This window comes from Rhinolophus sinicus, chromosome 8, assembly GCF_057876585.1.
Source record: "Rhinolophus sinicus isolate RSI-liver-muscle chromosome 8, RSI-T2T, whole genome shotgun sequence".
NCBI lineage: Eukaryota > Metazoa > Chordata > Mammalia > Chiroptera > Rhinolophidae > Rhinolophus > Rhinolophus sinicus.
This window is the reverse complement of record NC_142508.1, coordinates 59841320-59862384: the sequence shown is the minus strand read 5'-3', so window position 1 is coordinate 59862384 and position 21065 is coordinate 59841320. Positions and strand designations below refer to the sequence as shown.

Sequence of the window (21065 nt, the reverse complement as noted above, 5' to 3'; positions counted from 1 at the left end):
GTCTTTGGGCAGAGTCCTGGCAAAGCAAGGCTGCTGGTGAGTAACTTGGAGAAGTGTGTGCCACCTCTGCCCTCCCCATTCTTCCCCTTTCCAAATCCTTCCCCTCTAAAAAGCCACATGCAGCCTCCATTTTGAACATTTTAATTAGAAAGTTACAAAACATAATGGTTATTTATACAAATTTTGCATTGAAATAATTTAATAAAATGCAAAGTAACGCTTATACACATCTTTAGCTGTCTTTCCATGTCTCATTACCTTTTGTAATTTAGAAAATTCAGCAACCATTTTTGATTTAAATCTCAAAAAAAAAAAATTAGGCATGTAAACAGCCCTAAATTTTACAAGAAAAGGCAGAGGGGCCAGTGTTAGGATATTTATGGGATTGAATTCTTCAAAATAGCTGTTTGCAAAATTCTTATTTTGGTCAGCCTGAAAGAAAAGGTGCTTTGGAAATAAGAACTAATTCTCCAAGGTAAACTGAGGCACACACTGACGAGTGTGATTTTGAAGGGGCAAGAAGGGATCACAGTGGGCGTGTCCTTCTAGTGCCGAAGACATCTCCGGATCATAAAGCAGATCCATCTGCCCTTTGAGAAAACTGCATGTTTCCTCAAGACAGCAACAGAGAACCAGTCTTCTGTATGCGACAGAGACTTGTTCCAGCACTCTTCTCCTGCAGACGCTGAGTCATGCGGGTAATCGGGCTGAACTGCTTGTCATTCTAATGGCCAGGCTGGATTGGGCTGCCCGGGCTAGCATCCTCTTTCTCCCCTCACTGTTCCTTGTGTGTCTTCCCCAAAGCTGTCTGCTCTGATGGGTGCCCTGTTCCTTAGTCAAGGGAAATACAAGTAGCTTCCCACCAGCCCTCCAAATAAACTTTGTGGTTGTCGGGCAATGGGAACTAATACCAACAACAGGTTCTCTGTCACCCATGTCCTTTTCAGGAAGGGAGAGGGTTGTCAAAGAGGAGTAGCAAGTGTCCAGGCTGTGGGTTGGGGGCCAGAGAGAACCTGTTGTTACAATCCTTACTTCCCCCACTGCTGCTGAGGGGATCGTGAATGAAACAGCACTTCTGATTTCAGTCTGCAATTCCAGGGGCAGAGACAGAGAGCAAAGGCAGGGCAAAGAGCCAGCCACAGCAGGGCAGGATAAAGGGCTCTTCAGCTGAGCTGACGACAGACGATGTCTGTTAGACTGAGGGCAGGTGGATGGTTCCAGTGTCCTCAAGTTGCCCACCCTCACGTGCATACACATGTTCTTGAGCACCCGCACTCTCTCTCTCTCCCCATCTCTCCAGTTCTCCAGTTAAAGGCCTCTCAGTTCTGGAAATCAAAGTTCTGAATGGGAAATTTAGATGCCCAGGAGTGGAAACTGCTAGTGATTTGCATGTCTGTCACAAGAGAGCCCTGAAAAGAGTACAATGTAAGTTACAATAGGAGGAAGAAATGCATAGTGTTTCTCAGTTCAAGAAAGGAAAAGTCTTTGCTTGACCAGAGATGGGACTCTTTCCAACATGTCTTTCTAAACTCTTTCTAAACTGACTAGTTTTCTTCTGAAATTCAAATCTAAGGCCAAAAAAAAGGGCAAATTGTAGCCTGCAGAAACCCTCCACAAACTAGTCCCTGACAATTTTGGTAGGCACTTATAAGACATGGAATTTGTGTAGAGAAAAATTAGAAAGAACTGTTTTTTGTCTCTGATAGGAAAAGCACACATGCTGACACGTGTCCATGGGCTCTTTACAGAAATGTCGTAAGATGGCAGTTCTCAGAAGCCAACAGTGAGGTAGCCAGAGCCCTGCTTAGTTTTCAGAAATGGTCTTCTTATGATATGTGCTCCTTATACAGTTCTCCCTGGGGCACTGCTGTTACAGGGATTGTGGTGACCACCTGATTTTGAAACACAAATATTTTGATTCTTTCAAACACCCAGAGGAAGATAAGCAGGATACTGACATATTGGATCCAGGCAAACTTTATCATTTCCCAGAATCCTGGTAGATAAGTACACACAGTTAAGGAGTCTCAGGTGACATTTTCTAAGTGAATGTTAAACCAAAGTTCAGGTAAGATATGGCAAAAATGTTTTAAATACCCTTAAGGTAAAAGGGATAATAAAAGAGTATTAAGACAATAAATAAGGATGATTCTGACCTAGAAGAATTGCTAAGAAACAGGAACAGGAAATGAATTTTTTTCCCTGTATGAACAGCAGACAGAATCATATGTGTGGGGTTACAATGCTGTAATAATTTCCAATCTAAGCCTTTCCACCTCTGTTCCTTCTGGGGACAACTGAGAAATCCTTCTTTTCTTTTTCAAAACTGAGCTACTGTTGGCTCCTTAACAGAAAGGATATGAGATGACTTCCACGGGGTATCGGATGACAGCATTAATCACAAACGGAGCTTCGGCAGCCCTTCCCACCAGCCAGATGGGGTTGGCGTCAGTCAGGATGGTGGTTACTGCAATACAATCGGGAGTTAATCCATGAATGCTCTCTTTGGCAATACAATATTGAGGGCTATGAAAATACTCTTTTTACCTCTCGGGCAATGTCTGCATTTCAGAACTCAACTCAAATGATTAAAAATGAAAGCGAAATTGAATGCGCAAAATTGCTCACACATTGTTTGTTAAAATACTTGTCAAAACGTTAAAAAATGTGGAAGTGGTCTAGTGTTCTATAATTGCTGAGCGGCTAAGCAAAGGAATACTATGTTACCACTAAAATAATACCAATTAAAACTTTGTAGAAGCATGAGAAAATATTTATGTTACAAAGTAAGCAAAAATAAATTGGTACCCAAAGTATCTCGAAATTGTGATAGCAGCTATATTAAAAAACATCTGCATACAGAGAAAGACCAGAAGGAATGAAAAAGGCAAAGTTGATTTGTAGTTTTTTAGTTTAGGTTTCAATGTTTTTTAGTTTTAAAATTCCTTTATTTTTTGGTGTTTAGTGTATTATATAAAACCAGAAAAAAATACTGGAATTGTAGTCCCCCCACTTTTTAAATGTCTGTGTGCAGTATCTATGACATCTGGTTGTCATGTAATACTTTAGGTGCCTTTAGAGAAAACTTCAGAACACCAACCAGACAAAGATGCTGAGTCAAGCACATGGGATGGCCTGAGAGCCTTGCCTCTATAAGGGATGGACACCCTGCCTTCCTCTGTAAGGAATGGACATACTGCCTTCCAGCCAGAACCCTGCTATTCTCCTGATTTGATTGCTGATAAGGGGTGAGTCACTCACATTCCCTATTTCAATCTGAGAATGATGGGTAGTAACTTGTCTTTGGTTTCTTTTATAAATATGGTAAAGAGACCAAGTCAATTAAGCTTGTATTTAAAAAAAAAAAAGGAAACTCATCAAGCCAGTGGTGGGATAAATACGGCAATTAATTGGCACTAACCTGCTGCACCATAAGTGGGAGGGTGGGTAGGGTACGGGTCTTTAGATCAGGAGAAAAAGGACAGATCCTGGAGGCTGTTCGCCTCCCATCACTGACCATTCAGTGTTTTTGACATTTTCATCAAGAAAAATGTTCCAATTCTGTTTCTCCCTAAAGTCCCACTAACCTGGAAAGACCCTGAGAGGCATCTGAATGAAATCGGGGGACTCACCATTTCTTTCCTGATAGGCAGCAATGATGTGGGTGAGGTCGTAGTCCCGGGCAAAAGGACTGGTCCCGTTGATGACAGATACCTGGGATATGGAAGGAGGACATGGTGAGAGCACCTGAGTAGTTTCCTCTCTTGTTTTTCTATCCTCCTGCACACCCAGGCTGATCTCAGAGACCACACTCTTGTTCTTGGTGGCCTATACTAGTATCAAATCTTGTCTTCAAGGATGAATGAACTCTCCTGCAAAAATTTGTCATTTGCCCTCAGTTTTTCTGCTTGTGAGGAAGGAAACAAGGGGTCAATATCTACCTTTTAAAGGTTTTAACGTTCTTTATAAAATAGCTCTCTCTATTCCAAGGGGAGAAATAATTCCATTAATTTTAAAAAATAGACCATACTTTCAACTCCTTTGTCTTTTCCTTGCTCTTCTCTGGATGATCTCTAAATTTATCTCTTTTAAATGTAGAGCTGGAAATAGGATAAAATGCAAATATTAAGCACATAACCCCTTGAAGAAGGCAATTACTTCCTTTCTCTACTATCATATTCTTGTTGATATAAACCTTCAAATATAAGGTGCTATGGGTTTCTAGGCGAAGCCTGGACTCAGAATGCAGAGAACATAGGGGAGCCGTTAAAAAATGTAAAAAGGAAAGAAAGAAAAAAAAAAGGTTCCAGTCCAAGATGGTAAGAAAGAAGCTTCCTGAACTCACCTCCTTCCACTGAACTATAGCTACACATGGAGCAATTCCCTCTGAAAGAAATCCAGAAATTAGTTGAGTGACACCCTCACATTGGGCAAACGAGAAAATACCCACATCACCCACATTGAAATGGGCCTTGGGACACTCTCAACTACTGGGAGGCATTATGAACAAAAAAGGTAGCTTGGACAATGACAAAGGAGAGACAACCAAGAACTATGGCTGGCCTGATTGATAAGATTCATCTCCTACATGACACCATTCCACTCATCTCAATAGATGCAGAAAAAGCATTTGACAAAATTCAACATCCATTCATGATAAAAACTCTCAACAAAGTGGGTACAGAGGGAACATACCTCAACATAATAAAGGACATATATGACCAGCCCTCAGCTAACATCATACTCAATGGTGAAAAGCTGAAAGTTTTTCCTCTAAGATCAGGAACAAGACAATGAGGCCCACCTAGCCACTTTCATTCCACATAGTACAGGAAGTCCTAGCCAAAGCAATTAGGCAAGAAAAAAAATTTAAGTCATTCATGTTGAAAAGGAAGAAGTAAAATCATCTCTATTGACAGATGACACAATATTATATATAGAAAAGCCTAAAGATTCCACCAAAAACTGTTAGAACTAATAAATGAATCAGTAAAGTTGCAGGATACAAAATCAATATACAGAACTCACTTGTATTTTTATACACTAACAATGAAGTATCAGAAAGAGAAATTAAGAACACAATCTCATTACATTTATTTCATCAAGAATATAAAATAGGAACAAATTTAATCAATAGGGTGAAAGGTCTATACATTGGAAACTATAAGACATTGATAAAAGACATTGAAGAAGACACAAATTAATGGAAAGACGTTCTGTGCCCATGGGTTGAAAGAATTAGTGCTGTTAAAATGTTCATACTATCCAAAGCAATCTATAGATTCAGTGCAATCCCTATCAAAATTCCAATGGCATTTTTCACAGATATAGAAAAAACAATCCTAAAATTTGTATGGAACCACAAAAGACCCCAAATAGCCAAAGCAGTCTTGAGAAAGAACAAAGCTAAAGGCATCAAACTCCCTGACTTAAAACTATATTACAAAGCAATCAAAACAGGATGGTATTGGCATAAAACAGATGCATATCAATGGAACATAATAGAGAGCCTAGGAAAAAAAACCCAAATATATGGTCAGTTAATTTATGATAGGAGCCAGGAATATAATGGGGAAGAATAGTCTTTTCAATAAATGGTACTGGGAAAACTGGATATATCACCACATGCAAAAGAATTAAACCGGACTCCTATCTTATACCATGTATACAAACCAAATCAAAATGGATTAAAACTTAAATTTAAGATCTAAAACTATAAAACTCCTAGAAGAAAACATAGGGGTATATACTAATTTTTTTTTAATTTTTATGAATTCATTTGAACAAAACTGATGACATAAGCTGGGGAGCAAGATCTCAAATGCTCCCCAGGGGTGTGCTACTTGACATCAGTCTTGGCAATAATTTTTTGGATTTGACATCAAAAGTACAAGCAACAAAAGCAAAAACAATAAGTGAAACTATGTCAAACTAAAAAGCATCTGCAGAGCAAAGGAAACCATTAACAAAGTGAAAAGGCAACCTATAGAATGGTAGAAAATATTAGCAAATAATATATCTGATAAAGGGTTAATATCCAAAATATGTAAGAAACTCATACAACTCAACAGAGTAAACAAAAACCTATCTGATTAAAAACGGGCAGAGCAATTGCATAGACATTTGCATGTCTATTTGAATAAATAGAATGTCTAATAGACAGTTCCCTAAATGTCTATTCAATTGGCCGTACAGATGGCCAACAAGTTCATGAAAAGTGCTCAACATCACTAATCATCAGAGAAATGCAAACCAAAACCAAAATGAGATTATCACTTAATGACTATTATAAAAAAAGACAAGAGACAATAAGGGTTTGTGAGGATATAAAGAGAAGGGAACCCTTGTTCACTGTTGATGGGAATGTAAACTGGTACGGCTACCATAGAAAACAATGTGGAGGGTCCTCAAAACATTAAAACTAGAGCTGCCAAATGATCTAGCAATCCCACCTCTGGGTATATATCCCAAGGAAATGAAAACAGGATATTGAAGAGATTATATCCTGAAATAATGTCCCAAGTTCACTGCAGCATTATTTACAGTAACCAACATATGGAAACAACCTAAGTGTCTCTGAATGGATGAATGGGTAAAGAAGATGTGGCATATACATTGTGATTATTCAGACATGAAAAAAGAAGAAACCTGCCATTTGCAAAAACATAGGTGGAACTTGAGGGCATTATGCTAAGTGAAATAAACCAGACAGAGACAGACAAATACTGCATGGTATCACTTATATGTAGAATCTACATAAAAAGTCACACTCATAGATACAGAGCAGAGAAGTGGTTGCCAGGGGCTGGGGGATAGTCATGGGAGAAATAGGGAGAGGTTTGTAAAAGTACAAAGTTTCAGTTATAAGATGAATAAAGAGGATCTACTGTATAAAGGATCTACTGAATAAAGAGGATCTACCGATGACTGTAGTTAACACTGTATTGTCTAATTGAAATTTGCTAAGAGAGTAGAACTTAAATGTTCTCATACATACACAAAGAGATAAATATGTGACATGATGTATGTGTTCACTAATTGGGAAGAATCCTTTCATAATGCATATACATATATATCAAACCATCATGATGTATACTATAAATAGCTTACAATTTTATTTGCCAAGTATACCTCAATAAAGCTGAAAAACCCCCGAAGAACAGCAAAGACCTTTTCCAAGCAAAAAAGAAAAAAAAAAGTGCCATGTTAAGTTTCTATCTTATAGTTCTGCTCCTTTTTTTTTTTTTTTTAACTTACACTGATTATAGCTAGGGTGACCATAAACCCTAGTTTGTCTGGAACAGTTCTGGTTTATGTCTGTAATAACTGATAATGCCCCCTTTCCTTTTCAAAAGTATCTCAACTTATATGGGCCCCCTTGTGATAAAATAAAGGTTACTAATGGGTGCTTACATGCATGACGAGTTCTGGTCTCAGACAGACAATTCATGGCTCTGTTACTTTCAAGTTGTGGGATTTGGGGAAAATTAATTAATATCTATAAGTCCCAGTTTCCTCATGTGTAAACTGAGAGTTCATTTTTTTTCAATAAATCTGTCTGAACGCTTACAATGTGCCAGGCCCTGTTTTAGGCACTGGCGTGAAAGAATCGAGAAGATGTCAGTGCTTGTACTGCTGAAGGAGTCCGCAAATAAACAAACTGAAAATATCTCTCTAATACATCAGGTGGAAGTAAGAAAAGCAAATCTAGGTGAGGGGTGATGGAGAGAGGGGAAGGCTGTTTCAGAAAGAAATGTCAGGGAGCGACTGTGCTCAATGACATTTGAAAAAGGACCTGAATGGAGTGGCAGAATAAGCTATGTGGATAGTTGGCAGAGGGAAAGGCAAGTGCAAAAGCCCTGAGGCAAGGAGCTGCTTCTTGGGTTTGAAGCACAGCACAAAGACCACTATGGCTAGAAAGGAGCAAGGGGAGCAATGATAGGACAAGCCGCTGGAGAGCTGGGAAATGACAGAATTGACATCGCCTGAGGTTGCTGTGATGACTAAATGAGATGATAGATTTAAACACCTTAACTCAGCATTGGCATACTCATATGTTATGTGCTCAATCATCGGTTGTTAATATTGTTTTTGAAATGTTTTACATGAACCGAAAAAGATCACTTAGAATACGGTGTGTGTGTGTGTGTGTGTGTGTGTGTGTGTGTGTGTGTGTGTATCTGAAAGCAATAAACAATTTTGTTCTTAAAGACAGGTTTTTTTCTTTCTTTCCAGGTGTAAATAACAGGCGTACCTGTCTCCATATTTTGAAAGAATTCATAGCACGAATTCCTCAGAAATCCTCTTCTGTGCCACCCGCAGAGAAATGCTATTTCCAATTTCCATTTCTCCCTCTTCAAAGAACTGATCAACAGTAACATATAGAAACAAAGGAGACGGACAAGGAGAAGCATCCTTACATTGTACTGAACATCTAGGCCACTGTAGCTTAGGGGCTGCTTCTGCTGAAGCCTCAGATCTCCGTTCACATATAACTGGGACCCGGGAATAGCGAAGGAGGATTGGAGAAACGCCATGCTCTGCATCACGAATGTCGACATCCTCTGAAATCATCAGAGCGAGAGGCAATACCAATTTCAGTCAGATCTGAAGGGCTCTGGGTTCCCAGGGTCACCTATCTGTAGTTGAAGCCTAACAGTCCTTCACATACCTGGCTCAGCCATGCAGGAAGCGCTCCGTCCAGAACCCTCTGAGCTGTTAATAGCTCATGTAAATTAATATGGTCCGAATGCAAAACATTTGCCTAAGTTAAAATCCCAAACTCTATCTCAAAAAAGAGGCTTTTTCTACAGTGTGGGTTCTCCTAGAAACCAGAAAGAGGGGTCTGTTCTATTAAAAGACAAAAGGGAGAGGGCAGGCTTCCCTCAGGCATTGACTCACGTGCAGTTGGTAGGAGAAAGTCAAGATGAGCTGCACACCAAGAACATGCTCCGTGGACTGCAGGGGAAGCTCCAGTTTAAAATGTAACATGTCCATTTTCCCATCCTGGTTCCTGTCTTCTTCTCTAGCCTAGGAAACCCAAAGAGGGTCAGTGACCCTGGTCCTTAATAAGTTGGGAAGAATCCATATCACTATTGTACATACACAATGACCCGTTGTTCTGTCATACACAGCTTTCATCTCCCTCATCAAAAGAAAAGGAGAATGAATAGGTATAAGTGGATCGATGTTGGGGAAAGAGACACATCGGGTATGGCCCCTGAACTTCATACTTATGCTCTCAAATGTTCAAGGACCAAACTAAATGGGAACTTGAAGTGGCGATGACAACAATAAACATCTGGAGGGCATTTCTCTTTTTCAGTTGTCTTATTTGAACCTTTTCTGTTTGTTGCTGGTGTTTTCTTTCTTCTTTCATTTTTACAAACATGCCTGAGTGTGTATAGAAAATTTAAATAGCACATCAGACTTGTCTTCCACTTGTCGTCTAGGAGTCAACTTTTGTAAAATACAAAAGAAACTAATACTAATCTTTCTGCATCCCCTAGACTCAGCAGGAAAACACCAAGCTCTATTTATACATCTTTCAACCACAAGTGTCTTTGCTTCAGATTCTCAATGTTGGACCTCAGCTTATCACTGTCAGGACTTAAAGCCTAGTGCATCTTTTAGTACCAATCAATACAATGAAAAAGGAAGCTAAGCAAAACCAGTAAGCCATTAGAATTACACAGATACCTTATAAATTATGGACATGAAAGTAGATAAAAACAGATTTGAGGAGGGAAAAAGACAAAGGACAGCTCCTAAGAGGACCTTCATACCCAGTCTTGCCTCACGGTGATCCTAAAATGACCAGCAGGAAAAGGTGGTTAGTGAAATGTGATCACTGCTGACACGACTCCCTGGCACAACACTGGACCTTCCTGCTACAATGGATCCTGTCCCGGTGTAGGTTCCCAGAAGGATTCCACTATGGTGTATCAATGTTCCCATCTGAATTCTCCATCTACTGATTCATTTCTTTCCACTAATACTGTTATGTGAGGAAGAGATTCTTTGTTCTTTTTCAGGCTAATAAGGTCATTTTAGATAGCGATATCTCAGTTTTCAAAAACTTTCAATCGTTTCTTTCTTTCTAGACAATGATGTCCTTATCGTAGGCTTTGTGATAGAGAAACCTACCCTCTCTCTTCTGTTGGACACTATTTTTTCTGTCCTATTTCATCAGCTTCGCAGGTGCAGGGCAGGGATATCTGTTACCAGGGCTGACAATCAAATTACTGAGGCAATTACTTATTAGGGATTAGGATTAGGATGGAAAAGAGGCTGCCTTGTGTTCCTGTGAGTTTTCTTTAGTTGGTATCTGGGAAGACTTGGAAGACAAAGTTGGGAACACTCTTTGGAGTGGATCCCTGCCTTCTGGATCTTTAGGGTTGAACAGGGAGACAAAGATCAAATGTTTCAAAGTGCAAGAGAGGATAGTGGCGAGGAGGGAATTGCCAGACGAATCTGGACTCCAACACATTGTGGGCGGGAGAGCAACACAATTTATTTGATTTTTAAAATAAGTCTAAGGTAAGCCCAGCAAATATTATCCCCCTTGTATAGATGAGAAAAATCAAGGCTCAGGGAAGTGAAGGGATTTATTGGATACAGCTAGTGAACGTAAAGACAGGATATGAAACCATGTCTTTGACTTTAAGTCTGATTATCTTTCCAAGATTAAAATGTCCAGACAAAACAACAGCAACCACCAACCAAAAAACAACTCAAGAAGATGTTGGGTAGGACAAATCTTTTTGCAAAAAGCCAGCATCAAAAGTATAAGTCTGTATACTTGTTTATGTCCACACTTTTACTCCAAGTTCAGAGAACCGAGATCTGGCATAGCACCATAATTAGTGTCTGCTTGTTAAATTCACTCATTAATCTTTCAAGTAATTTTTGAGGGCTTACCATGTGTCAGGCACTATTTCAGGTACTGGGAATAAAATGGCAAACAAAATAGACAAAGTCCCCACCCTAGTGGAGTTTATATTCCCAGCTAGGCAGAAAATAAACAAATCAACAAATAAATTAACATACCAATATTACATAATGATAAGTTCCACACAAAAAAATAATGAAGCACGCTAAAATTAGAGGATGACCAGGGTAGAATTTTTTTACAGAAAATTCAGGAAGACCTGACTGTTGGAAACCTGGATGAAGTGAAGTGAGGAGGCACGGAGATATCTGGGGGAAGAGTGATCCAGGCTAACAAAGTGAAGATTAACTGAGTAAAAGCGGGTTAATGTTTAAGAGTGTTCCGAGGCCAGCACAGCTTGGCAGAGGAGGGAGATGGAGAGTAGTGGATGAAGGGGAACAAGAGAGAGCCATGGGGATAAGTGATGATGCAAACGGTGTATCTCCCACAATGACCAACCACTAAGTTAGACTGTCACTCCTCTAGGCTGGCAAGGTGGGCCACATTTCTATGCTACCACTTGCACCACTGATGAAATCAATGATTCAATTTCAGTTAGTTCAAATCAAGCTTAACAGATGTGCAACAGCCATAAAGGCAGACATTCAAAGAGCTAATACCCCTTTAACACAAGATCAAGATTAGCATCTAAAATCAAATTGGTGTGTCTGGCTAAGATAATTCATAAATCACACCATCACCTTGTTTCTATAAGGTATATGTGCAATTTGGGGCAATTTTTATATCCACTGGTTGTCCCATCTGATCCTTGTGCATATCCCAGGAGAGAGGTTATTATTAATAACAGTAATAATTAGAGGTACTATCATGCTCTTTACATAGATAGATTGAGGCTGAGAGAGGGTATGGAACCCAATGACAGAACTGGGGCTAGGACTTACGTTTGCTGACTCCATCTATAATAGCCCACAAAACCCCTAATTTCAAAGATTTCTGGTGGTTAAAGGAGGATAATCCTTTACAGGTATATGTGAAATCAACACTAATATACTAAACAGGATAAATACAGGCCTTGTTGGATTTAATCCATGTGCATCAGTCCACCTGTATCAATCAGGGTCCAATCAGGAAAACAGAAACTACACAGTTATTTGAACAGAGGGAATTTAGTATAGGGGATAATTAGTAACATAGGTATTAGAGGGCTAAAAAGGCAAAAAGGGAATGCTGTGATAGCACAGAGAAAGTAACTGCAGGAAGCAGTTCATGTCCTTAGGGCTGGAGAAGAATGGGAAGAGCCTGGCATTTCCTGGAGGAGCTGGGACTCAGACCTCAAGAAGGGAGTGCTGCTCAGCTGGTGCTGGGACCTCCAGAGCCTGGAGGAGGAACCCACTAGAGGAAATTAATGAGGCCAGAGGAAAGCCTTACTCCTTCCTGTTTGCATCACCCCAACAATGGTTCTTCACCCTGGCAGCGGCAACTGGTTGCAGTTTCCAGTTTTTTTCCTACTCCCAGAACAAGGCTCATCGCGCCTCCTACTGGCAGAACCTAACAGGAAGCCAGTGGGTAAAGAAGGATGGTTTTCAGCATCTGTGTCAGCATCACAAGCAGAGGAAAGGAGGGGTGCGTTTGGAGCTGAGACAAGACCTAAAAACAACACACCATCTGACTGGAAGAATTGCTATAAATTTAAGAGTGCCATTGTTTCCAAATGCTCTGACTGGCAATATTTTCCCTATCAAGGAATCTACAGTATCTCATGGTTTGTTTTCTTATCTTTCTTTCTTTAGAGTCATATTCTTTTATTAAAGGATAATTTCCTAGTTTAGACCAGTGTCCACCTTATCATATATTTGTCATTATTGAGTGTTCCACTTTTTTTTAAATGCTGAAAATACTCTTTGGCATCAGTCTTTGGGTCTCCTGCAAAGTAGGGACCACTAACTACTTCAGGCTCCTAGACTCATAAAATCCTTGCTACCTGTATTGCAGCGAATCTAAGATACCATCAATTATAAAATACACCATTATTTTATGTACCAGTAAAAAAGGAAAAATAATTCCAATTAAACTATGACACAATGTTTCTAGTCACTTAGAGTATTTATTTTATACTTATTGGAAGAGCTTTTAGATTTAGGCATATTTATATCAGATATGATACTTACGCACATAGAAGAATATAAGCAAAATAAACTGATACAGGGATTCCTAAAACTTCTTTACCTCGTGATTCTTTTGAATCACTTTTTGATTCAATGATATTCATACTTTTCTATGCAATTTTGTCCTTAATGCCACCAAGTACATTGGTGATAAAGCATTTCAAAAAACAAGTCATAAAGGAAACTAAAATCCATTGGCCTGGGCTCTTGAGCAGGCTTTAAAATTAGGCAGAGCTAGCCTATTTTTAAATGCCTCTTGAACCTTCCTTTACCCACTGTCCATTTGGCTGTTTAGGGGTTAAAATAATATTTTAGTATCTTACTATTTTATTTGTCAATTATACCTCAATAAAGCTGAAAACAACAACAACAACAACAACAACGTTTTACTATTGTCTCTGGGATTTTCTTTCAAGTTGCTGATGTCCCTTCTACAACTTTGAGTGCTGGCATTTTTGATGTTTACACATATGTAGGCAATGAAGTCTAAGCCAAGCCTGTCTCCTGGCCAACAGCTACTGGAAGACACCACAGACACACTCTGGTTTCAGAGATGTGAAAAAACAGACACATAGATTCTCAGACACATAAGCTCATAGACTCTCCACTATCTTCCTGCATCCTCCTACAGCCTTCAGCCCCATATTCTCTGGGTTCACAGATGCCTCCAAGAGCCACGTCAGGCTCATTGAGGGAAAAGGTCTAGCTGTGCTTTTTTTTCTTCTCTCATTAGAAATGACAAAAAACTTGACTTTTAAAGCATTAAAAACATAGAGACTTTAGAGACGCTGTCCAAGATAAGCTGACCAAAGCAGAAGCAAGCCCATTTCTGACTTCTGAGGCATTTTACCAAGTAGCAACCGAAAAGCCACTTCCAGCATTTGGTCAAACTTTGATCTAAAACCATTGCTTCCTTCACTTCCTGGGCAGTTTCTCAGATGGGTGGTAATCAGTCTAGCTTCATATTTAGAGTTAGAAAAATAAAATACTTTGTTGCAATAAGGGTTAAGAGTATAACATATGGAATAAGAAATCCTTGAGCTCAGCGAAGAAGGAAGCAAATCAGTTACTTGAGAACAAGGTCATAAATTACTTATAGACATAGGCCTAGAGTGGAGGAGAAAAAAAAAAAAAAACTAAGAAAAAGAAGCTTTGGTTTTGTATTTTAGTGTAAAACTGCCCAGTATTAAAGAGTATTAATAGTTCTGGACACCATAAAAATAAGAGGTAGTCTTGGCTTTGCAGATTTAAAATCTGCACACACATACCAGAAGCAGGGGGAACATGGGGGCAGTGCTCTCAAGGCAGTAGTTTCTGGTTACAGGGATAAGAGGCTAACTAGCAGTCCAAGTGGGGAGTCAACCAGTTGTGGTGGATGAACAAGTGAAAAGGACAAATGAGTGAAACCTAATGTTATATCCTTGTTTTCATGATTATTTTAAGTTTTCCTGATGATTTCTTAGACTCAAGTAACCAGAAGAGTATGATAGAGAGGAATATACCAATGTAAAGAAAAAAATTGCTACTCAAAATTTAAAAGACAGGGAATGCTAACCTAAAGTAAAACTAACAAGTTAATTTTTTTTTTGTTTGGAATAAAAAACCTTTTGTTTACACTTTTGGAAAGGCAACATATACACATGGAATGTAAGCATACCTGGGCACTGGCCTCTCATCCAGGCACCCTTCTTCAGATGCTTTATAATCTCAAATATGAATAAAAAATGGGCAACAGGTCATGATTAGTGAAGAGCTATTGAAAGAAATTTGTCTCCTACTCCAGTTCTGTTTTAAAAATCAATTTAAAAGTACTGATCATTTAAAGAATGAAAGAGTTCAATAATGTTTGTTACAAAACCCAGCAGACTTCCATCCCCATGGCAAATATTTTCACCTCATTTCAGGCATTCTCTGTTGATTTCCCAACAGAGATGAATATTTAATTTTCTTCCCCTCACATCTCTCAACTCTAACTCTCTCTCTCTCTCTCTCTCTCTCTCTCCCCCCATCCTCCAGGAGAGTTAAAGTCTCATTTGACTATGTAACTCATATTCACAACACTTTTCCTTTCCTTTCCTTACTTTTACTTCTCTGGAGTTAATAATTATTTTATTTGCTTGCTGAGTTTTCTATGTACTTACACAATTTCAACAAACAGCTTCTATTGCACTTCTCACAGATTGATTTTTAAAGGTGTGAGATTTATTCAAAATCTTATTCACTGCAACATTCTAATACTGAAAAAATAAATCAATACCCACCAATGAGAACTGGTTAAATCCATTACAGTTTTTCCATATTATGAAATACCTTGCAGATCTTAAAAAGAATGAGGCTGATTAACAAGTATTGATACATGTACCAAACTGAGCCTTTAATTTTATGTCATTATATGTATCTGTCACTCTAATATTTTACAATGAGCATACATTTTTATAATCAGAAAAATATAAGAAAATTTAAATCAGAAAAAAGTAATCTGATTCATATTTTGTTTGTAGTTATTCATATAACCAATAAGAGTATTTTTTTTTTCATTTTATTTAGATGCTAGAAAAAAAGTCTGAATTTTTTTTGCAGCTACACAAGTTTGGCTTGTAGACCAATCATCTCAGAGATGTCTCAAGAGATTCAGCTTTGGAAGAAGGAAAACCAGAATTTGCATACTTCTAAAGGAAAATGTTTTCCAAAAAATGAACAGAAAGAAGTGCTTGTAAAGGAAGCACTCCCTTATCCTGAACCAAACACTAAATTCCAGACAGTAAAATGCTTTAGTTTCATCCTGGACAGCTGCAGGATGGAGCAGCATCTAAGGAGACAAGCCCAGGGATTGGGAAGTCGCTCCACCAATCAGCGCCTGGGCTTCCAGTCTGTATAAAAATGCCTGCCCTTTCCGTTCCTACCGGTGTTTCGATGCACAATTACCGCGTGTACACAGTGGGGTTGTAACAAGAACACCGCCCGTCCTTCATGACTCATAAAGGTACTTTCGCGACCACTTTTCTATCAGACCAGACCCACGGAAATAACGGGGGTCAGAAACTGGCTGTCGCAGGCTTCTGGACTGTGTCAGGAAGCAGACGCTGACAACAGTGGCTGGTTTTCTTGGGGTGTGGGCAGCTGGGAGAAGTCGAATGAAACATGAATTGCTTCCCACGAAATCAAACATATGTCAGGCTACTGAGCCTGTGTACACAACTTACCGTGGGTTCCCGAACCCCAAAGCTGGGGGCCGGGCCTCTAGCCTCCTCCCCCACCCAGCCTGACCCCCCCAATCCGCCCCAGTCCGGGTGCACAGCTAGGTCCGGGCAGGAACCACGCACCGAAACGAGCGGGACACGCAGGTGATCCCCCTGCAGCCGGTTGAAGGCGGGGAACGTGCTCCAGGCGAGGAACCCGCCGCGCTCCGGTCCCAGCAGGACCACGAGCAGCACCTGGTGCTGGAAGCGCACGGTCGGCTGCTCCTCGTAGTTGCTCCGCTTCAGCCAAAACCCTGAGGTAAAGAGGGCGGGAGGACGGTGGGGAGGAGGTCAGGAAGGCCGGCGCGGGCGCAGCGGGGCCGCCGGGAGCTGTGTCGCGCATCGGTCGGGGGCAGGCTCACCGTGGCTCCGGTAGGCCACTAGCAGCGGCGGGATGTACGTAAGCGCGGTGGCCAGCAGCAGGAACAGCGCGGCCTTGGAGCAGAGCCCCGCGCGGTAGCCGCGCTCGGCTGGGTGAGAGAAGAGCTCGTAGAGCGCCATGAGCGCCGCGCGGAGTTTGGCCGCACGCTTCGGACGGACCCTCTGCAGTGGCGGAGGGACTACCAAGTTTGGCTTCTCCTGGTTGCCATAGCCTTGGTCTCTACGGCAACCGACGGCGCAAGAAAAGGAACCAATAGCAAGGGCCTTGGTAGGGGTGGGGCTAATGGGGGGCGGGGCCCTCTGGGTTGGTCGGCTTCGCTTTGTGCGTTACTCGCGTTTTCCCAAAGGCTGAGTTGAAGTCGAGTGTTTCTGTGCACGAAAATCGTAGCTGTCGCCCGTGTTAACATTTGTGTAAAATATAAGATTTTCATAGAAGTGGACTCAAAGTAAATACCTGCTATGTGTCATTCATTAACTATGAACCAATGTGGTTCATTCGTAAGTCCAACCAGTCCCAGCACACCTACACGGGAGGAAAACCCATAACATAAATGTGCCGGTGGTCTTGCACTTGATCCTGGGCTAAGGTCAAACCCAGGTCCCTTTGTTTCCAAATTTCCTGTTGCTTTCGCTATACTCCATAGCAGGACAGACACAGAAACAGGACACAAATCTCCCGGTTCTTCGTGGGATAAAGGATAATTACTATACAGCTCTGCTATACTTTGTTACCCTGTATTGTGTACAAGCTCTGCAATCGGTTTTAGGGGAAGCTATGGTCTTCCCCAAAGATAACATTGGCTTATCACTTAATTGTGCCCTCCTGCCCTCACTCCAAACCGGTATTTCGAACATGGCAGAAGAATTTCCTTTTCTTTTTCTTTCTTTCTTTTCTTTTTTTTTTTTTTTTATGGTTTACATCAAAGTTGTTGTTTACATAAAAGACATAGTGTGAGGTTTGTGTTCAGAATTTGTGCTCAGAATGGAGTCAAGTAGTCGATGCCCTTATTTTGAAGGCAACCTAGAAATGGCTTTTAGATGAAGAGAACAGCCAAGATCCTAACAACATAGAGAGAGGTCAAGACCTGCCCATTTGGGAAAACTATCCAGGGTCCTTACCGCAGTCCAAGATGAAAATGTCATCAGCCACAAAATGCTTTTTTTTTTTAAAAAAAACACCACAAACCTTTTATTTATTTAAGTGTGTTTTTCCGGGACCCATCAGCTCCAAGTCAAGTAGTCATTTCAATCTAGCTGTGGAAGGCGCAGCTTACAGTGGCCCATGTGGGGATTGAACCAGCAATCTTGTTGTTAGGAGCACTGTGCTCTAACCAACTGAGCTAACCGGCTGCCCCAAAAAATGCTTTTGATATATCCGGTCCAGTACTATTCATTTTTGCTTTAAAGATTGTCTGGGGTGGCAACACAACTGTTAAATATAGCAGTTGTATTTTTTAAATCTTATTATTCTGATGTTATATTGTATCTATGCTTTAAGTGGATGACTTTCATTTATTTCAATAACCATTAAAATTATATTCTAGAATAGATGGTTCTAGTGTCACCTCCTGAAGGTGGCTCTGCTCTGAGGAAGGAGATGTTTGTCTCCAAAGCTCCTCTTCCAGCAGAAGGAAACACGTACTGTAGCTAATGTCAACTTAATTACTGCTGAAATAGAAGGCGGTGACTGCTAAAAATTTAGGTGTATGAACATCCTGGGATGCCATGAGCTTTGCAAAACTATTTACTAATTTAATCTTTGATTCCATGATGTGAGGAAGCTAGTCTTTGAGGTTTTATTTAAATTCTTTAAGAGAGAACATCAGATTTTTTAAAAATGCTAAAGATTTGTGTATATTGTGTGATTTTTATGCATTCATGACTGAGAACTGACTTCTCAGTTTCCATGTCCATAATTTTCTGATGTTTCATACAATTTACCTTCAGGGACAGAGAGTCGTTCTCTTAAAACTACACATTTTAATAATATTCTACTCCTTTCTAGGAGCTCCCATTCAGGGTCTTTTTAATCAGTTTAGAACTCCTGAATGTTTGCTTCAAATGTTTCCAACACTTCTTTCACTTTGGTATTAATCTATATTGCTGAACCTTTGGCTTCCGAGTTCCCTCATCTAACTTCAGCTTTTGTTTCTATTCATTCATGAAAGTTTATCCTTTGAAAAATGTACCCTTCTCTCCAAAATATAAGATTGACATTCTCTGTGAAGTCTTTCTTGATAAGCCTCGCTTGGCTTTGTGTTGGCCCTATTGCCCTAGCCATCCCTCAGTATCCGTGTTCACACACCTCTCCAACATTTGAAATTTATTCTTTGTATGTTATAGGTCTGTTCATGTGTCATTGCATACGTGCATTATCCTTTTTCTCCTGCTGACTCACCTCTTCAACTAACGATCCCCACAAGGAAGGCATCCAGTGTCCTTAGAACATTCAATAAACTAAACATAATGACTCAATGAAGAAGGTGATGTATATCATTAAGGCATATCAGAGAAGCCAAGTAGAATGGTGAACTGGAAAAAGACATCAAGAAAGTGGGTAAAGCTAGAAGACAGAAGGACACTGCACATCACTGAGATCATCGGGTGTCATGCCTGTGGTTGGTGGGGGGTGGATCTTTCCCCTGAGAAGTGTACTAAGGCTTCCATGTGAATGGTGGTTTGCAAATGCTTTGGACTAGGACACAGTGACCAACTCTGAAAGCAGGAGTTTCAGTTCAATTTCTAACTCCTCCATTGATTCACTATCAGATAGTGAACAACCATCTTTATTCCTCAGTGTTTAATTCTATTTGCAAAAAAGGTATTTTCATTTTTTCACTCTCTAGCTGATCTCATCCAGTTGAATAGTTTTAAATAATTCTCTCCTGAATTTGAGACCCACAGATCCATTTACTTACTCAACATCTTCACTTGGATGTGTCTCTCAAACATCTCATACTTAATACATCCAAAACTAAACTCTTGATTCTCAACCCACCTGCCAAGCTGGATCCACTCTATTTCAGTAAACGGCAATTCCAGCCTTACAAAAACCTTGACTTGTCCCTCACTCCTCATATCCAATCTATCAGCAAATTTTATCAGCTTTACCTTCAAAATATACCTAGAATACAACTGCTTCCCACCACCTCCATAGACACCACCTTGATCTAAGCCAACATCATCTTTCACCTGGATCATCATGATATCCTGTTAACTGTTCCCCTTGCTTCCATCCTCAACCCCCCATAATCTACAGTCTAGTAACTAGCCTGATCACTTAAAAAGGAAAGTTTATCATATCAAAGCCTGTGCTTCACATGGAATTCAAAGCTCAATACAGTTTTGTTCTACATCTCTTTGATCTCATCTCCTCACACTCCCCCTTGTTTATTCAGCTCCAGCCACAAGGGGTTCCCTTCCGGTGCCTAGAATATGCCAACTACTTTATCGAATTAGCATTCTATCCCACCATCACTTTCTAGTCACCAACCCTGTTTTACTTTTCTAAACAGCACCTATCATTTCCTGATATATTTATTTTTGGTCTTGTTCCGCTAGAATACAAACTCCATGAGAGCAGAGGTGTGGTCTGTTCTGTCCACTGCTTTCCCCCAACACCCAGAAAGAACAGTCAGTGTTCCTATGTATACAACAGCAATTTCTAGGTATGAAATTCAAAGGATTTTTCACTTCATTAAAAACCTGCAAGCAAACAAAAAAACTATCTTGGTTGCTCAGACACACAATCTTAAAATAGCAAAAATACTTTTAGAATGAAGCTCGATTCCACAGCATCTTGTCAGGAATTTCAACTGTAGGAAATGATGAATGGCAATGTTCAAACATTCAGGCCTGTCAGATGCATCAGCATCACAGGCACGTGTAAAGGATCATGTGCCCAATTAAGCGAATATTCTTCTTACTTATTCACCAGCTCATAAACAGGCGATGACCCACAGCAGACTGCCCTGATGATTCTGCTAGGAAGAAAGGAATGACATCACTGGGGAACCTGAAGGCTCAGGCAGTGACACACGCACACTCACACAGCCTAGGCGGTGATTGCTGAACCCCAAGATGACTGCCGAAGAAGCTCATCTCATGACCAGCTATCAGGGGAATTCTCCGAGTTTGACAGTCACTTCGGACTCCTCTGCCAATTAAGGTTAAGGAGTCTCTTTATGATCATGGCGATGTTACAGTCCTCAAATGCCTTTGTGATACCTTTTCTTAAACGTTTATTTAAACATTTTTTCTTGAATAAAGGAAGGAAATTGGATTTGTTTAAATTCAATTTCTAGGTCCAAGGCAACCTGCTACGGCTGTCCTTAATATTGTCATCAGTAGCCCTCCCCATACAGTATCCTCAAATTAGTCACACTCCCG

The 21065-nt window shown here is 40.2% G+C and overlaps 1 protein-coding gene and 1 long non-coding RNA gene across 2 annotated transcripts; one reads left to right on the top strand and one right to left on the bottom strand.

The window, feature by feature from the left end:
• Positions 1-125: 125 nt before the first annotated feature.
• Positions 126-16919, bottom strand: TMEM231 (transmembrane protein 231). The gene is made up of 7 exons (XM_019710800.3): positions 16658-16919; positions 16380-16549; positions 8902-9030; positions 8421-8564; positions 3633-3714; positions 2362-2467; positions 126-2007 (listed from the first exon to the last, which is right to left on the bottom strand). Exons 1-7 carry the CDS (start codon positions 16794-16796, stop codon positions 1827-1829), a joined length of 951 nt encoding a protein of 316 aa, XP_019566359.2. The 5' UTR covers positions 16797-16919; the 3' UTR covers positions 126-1826.
• Positions 16418-20958, top strand: LOC141567486 (uncharacterized). The gene is made up of 2 exons (XR_016022031.1): positions 16418-16554; positions 20614-20958. It is a non-coding gene; the product is annotated as an uncharacterized LOC141567486 (long non-coding RNA).
• The last annotated feature ends 107 nt before the right edge of the window (positions 20959-21065 follow it).

Bases quoted from the DNA above. Each gene is read 5' to 3' on its own strand.
- TMEM231 (XM_019710800.3), bottom strand. From the start codon at position 16,796: ATGGCGCTCTACGAGCTCTTCTCTCACCCAGCCGAGCGCGGCTACCGC. The intron at 16,550-16,657 runs GTGAGCCTGCCC...TCTTTACCTCAG, and splicing joins AGTGGCCTACCGGAGCCACG to GGTTTTGGCTGAAGCGGAGC. The intron at 3,715-8,420 runs GTAAGGATGCTT...TCCATATCCCAG, and splicing joins GCCTAGATGTTCAGTACAAT to GTATCTGTCATCAACGGGAC.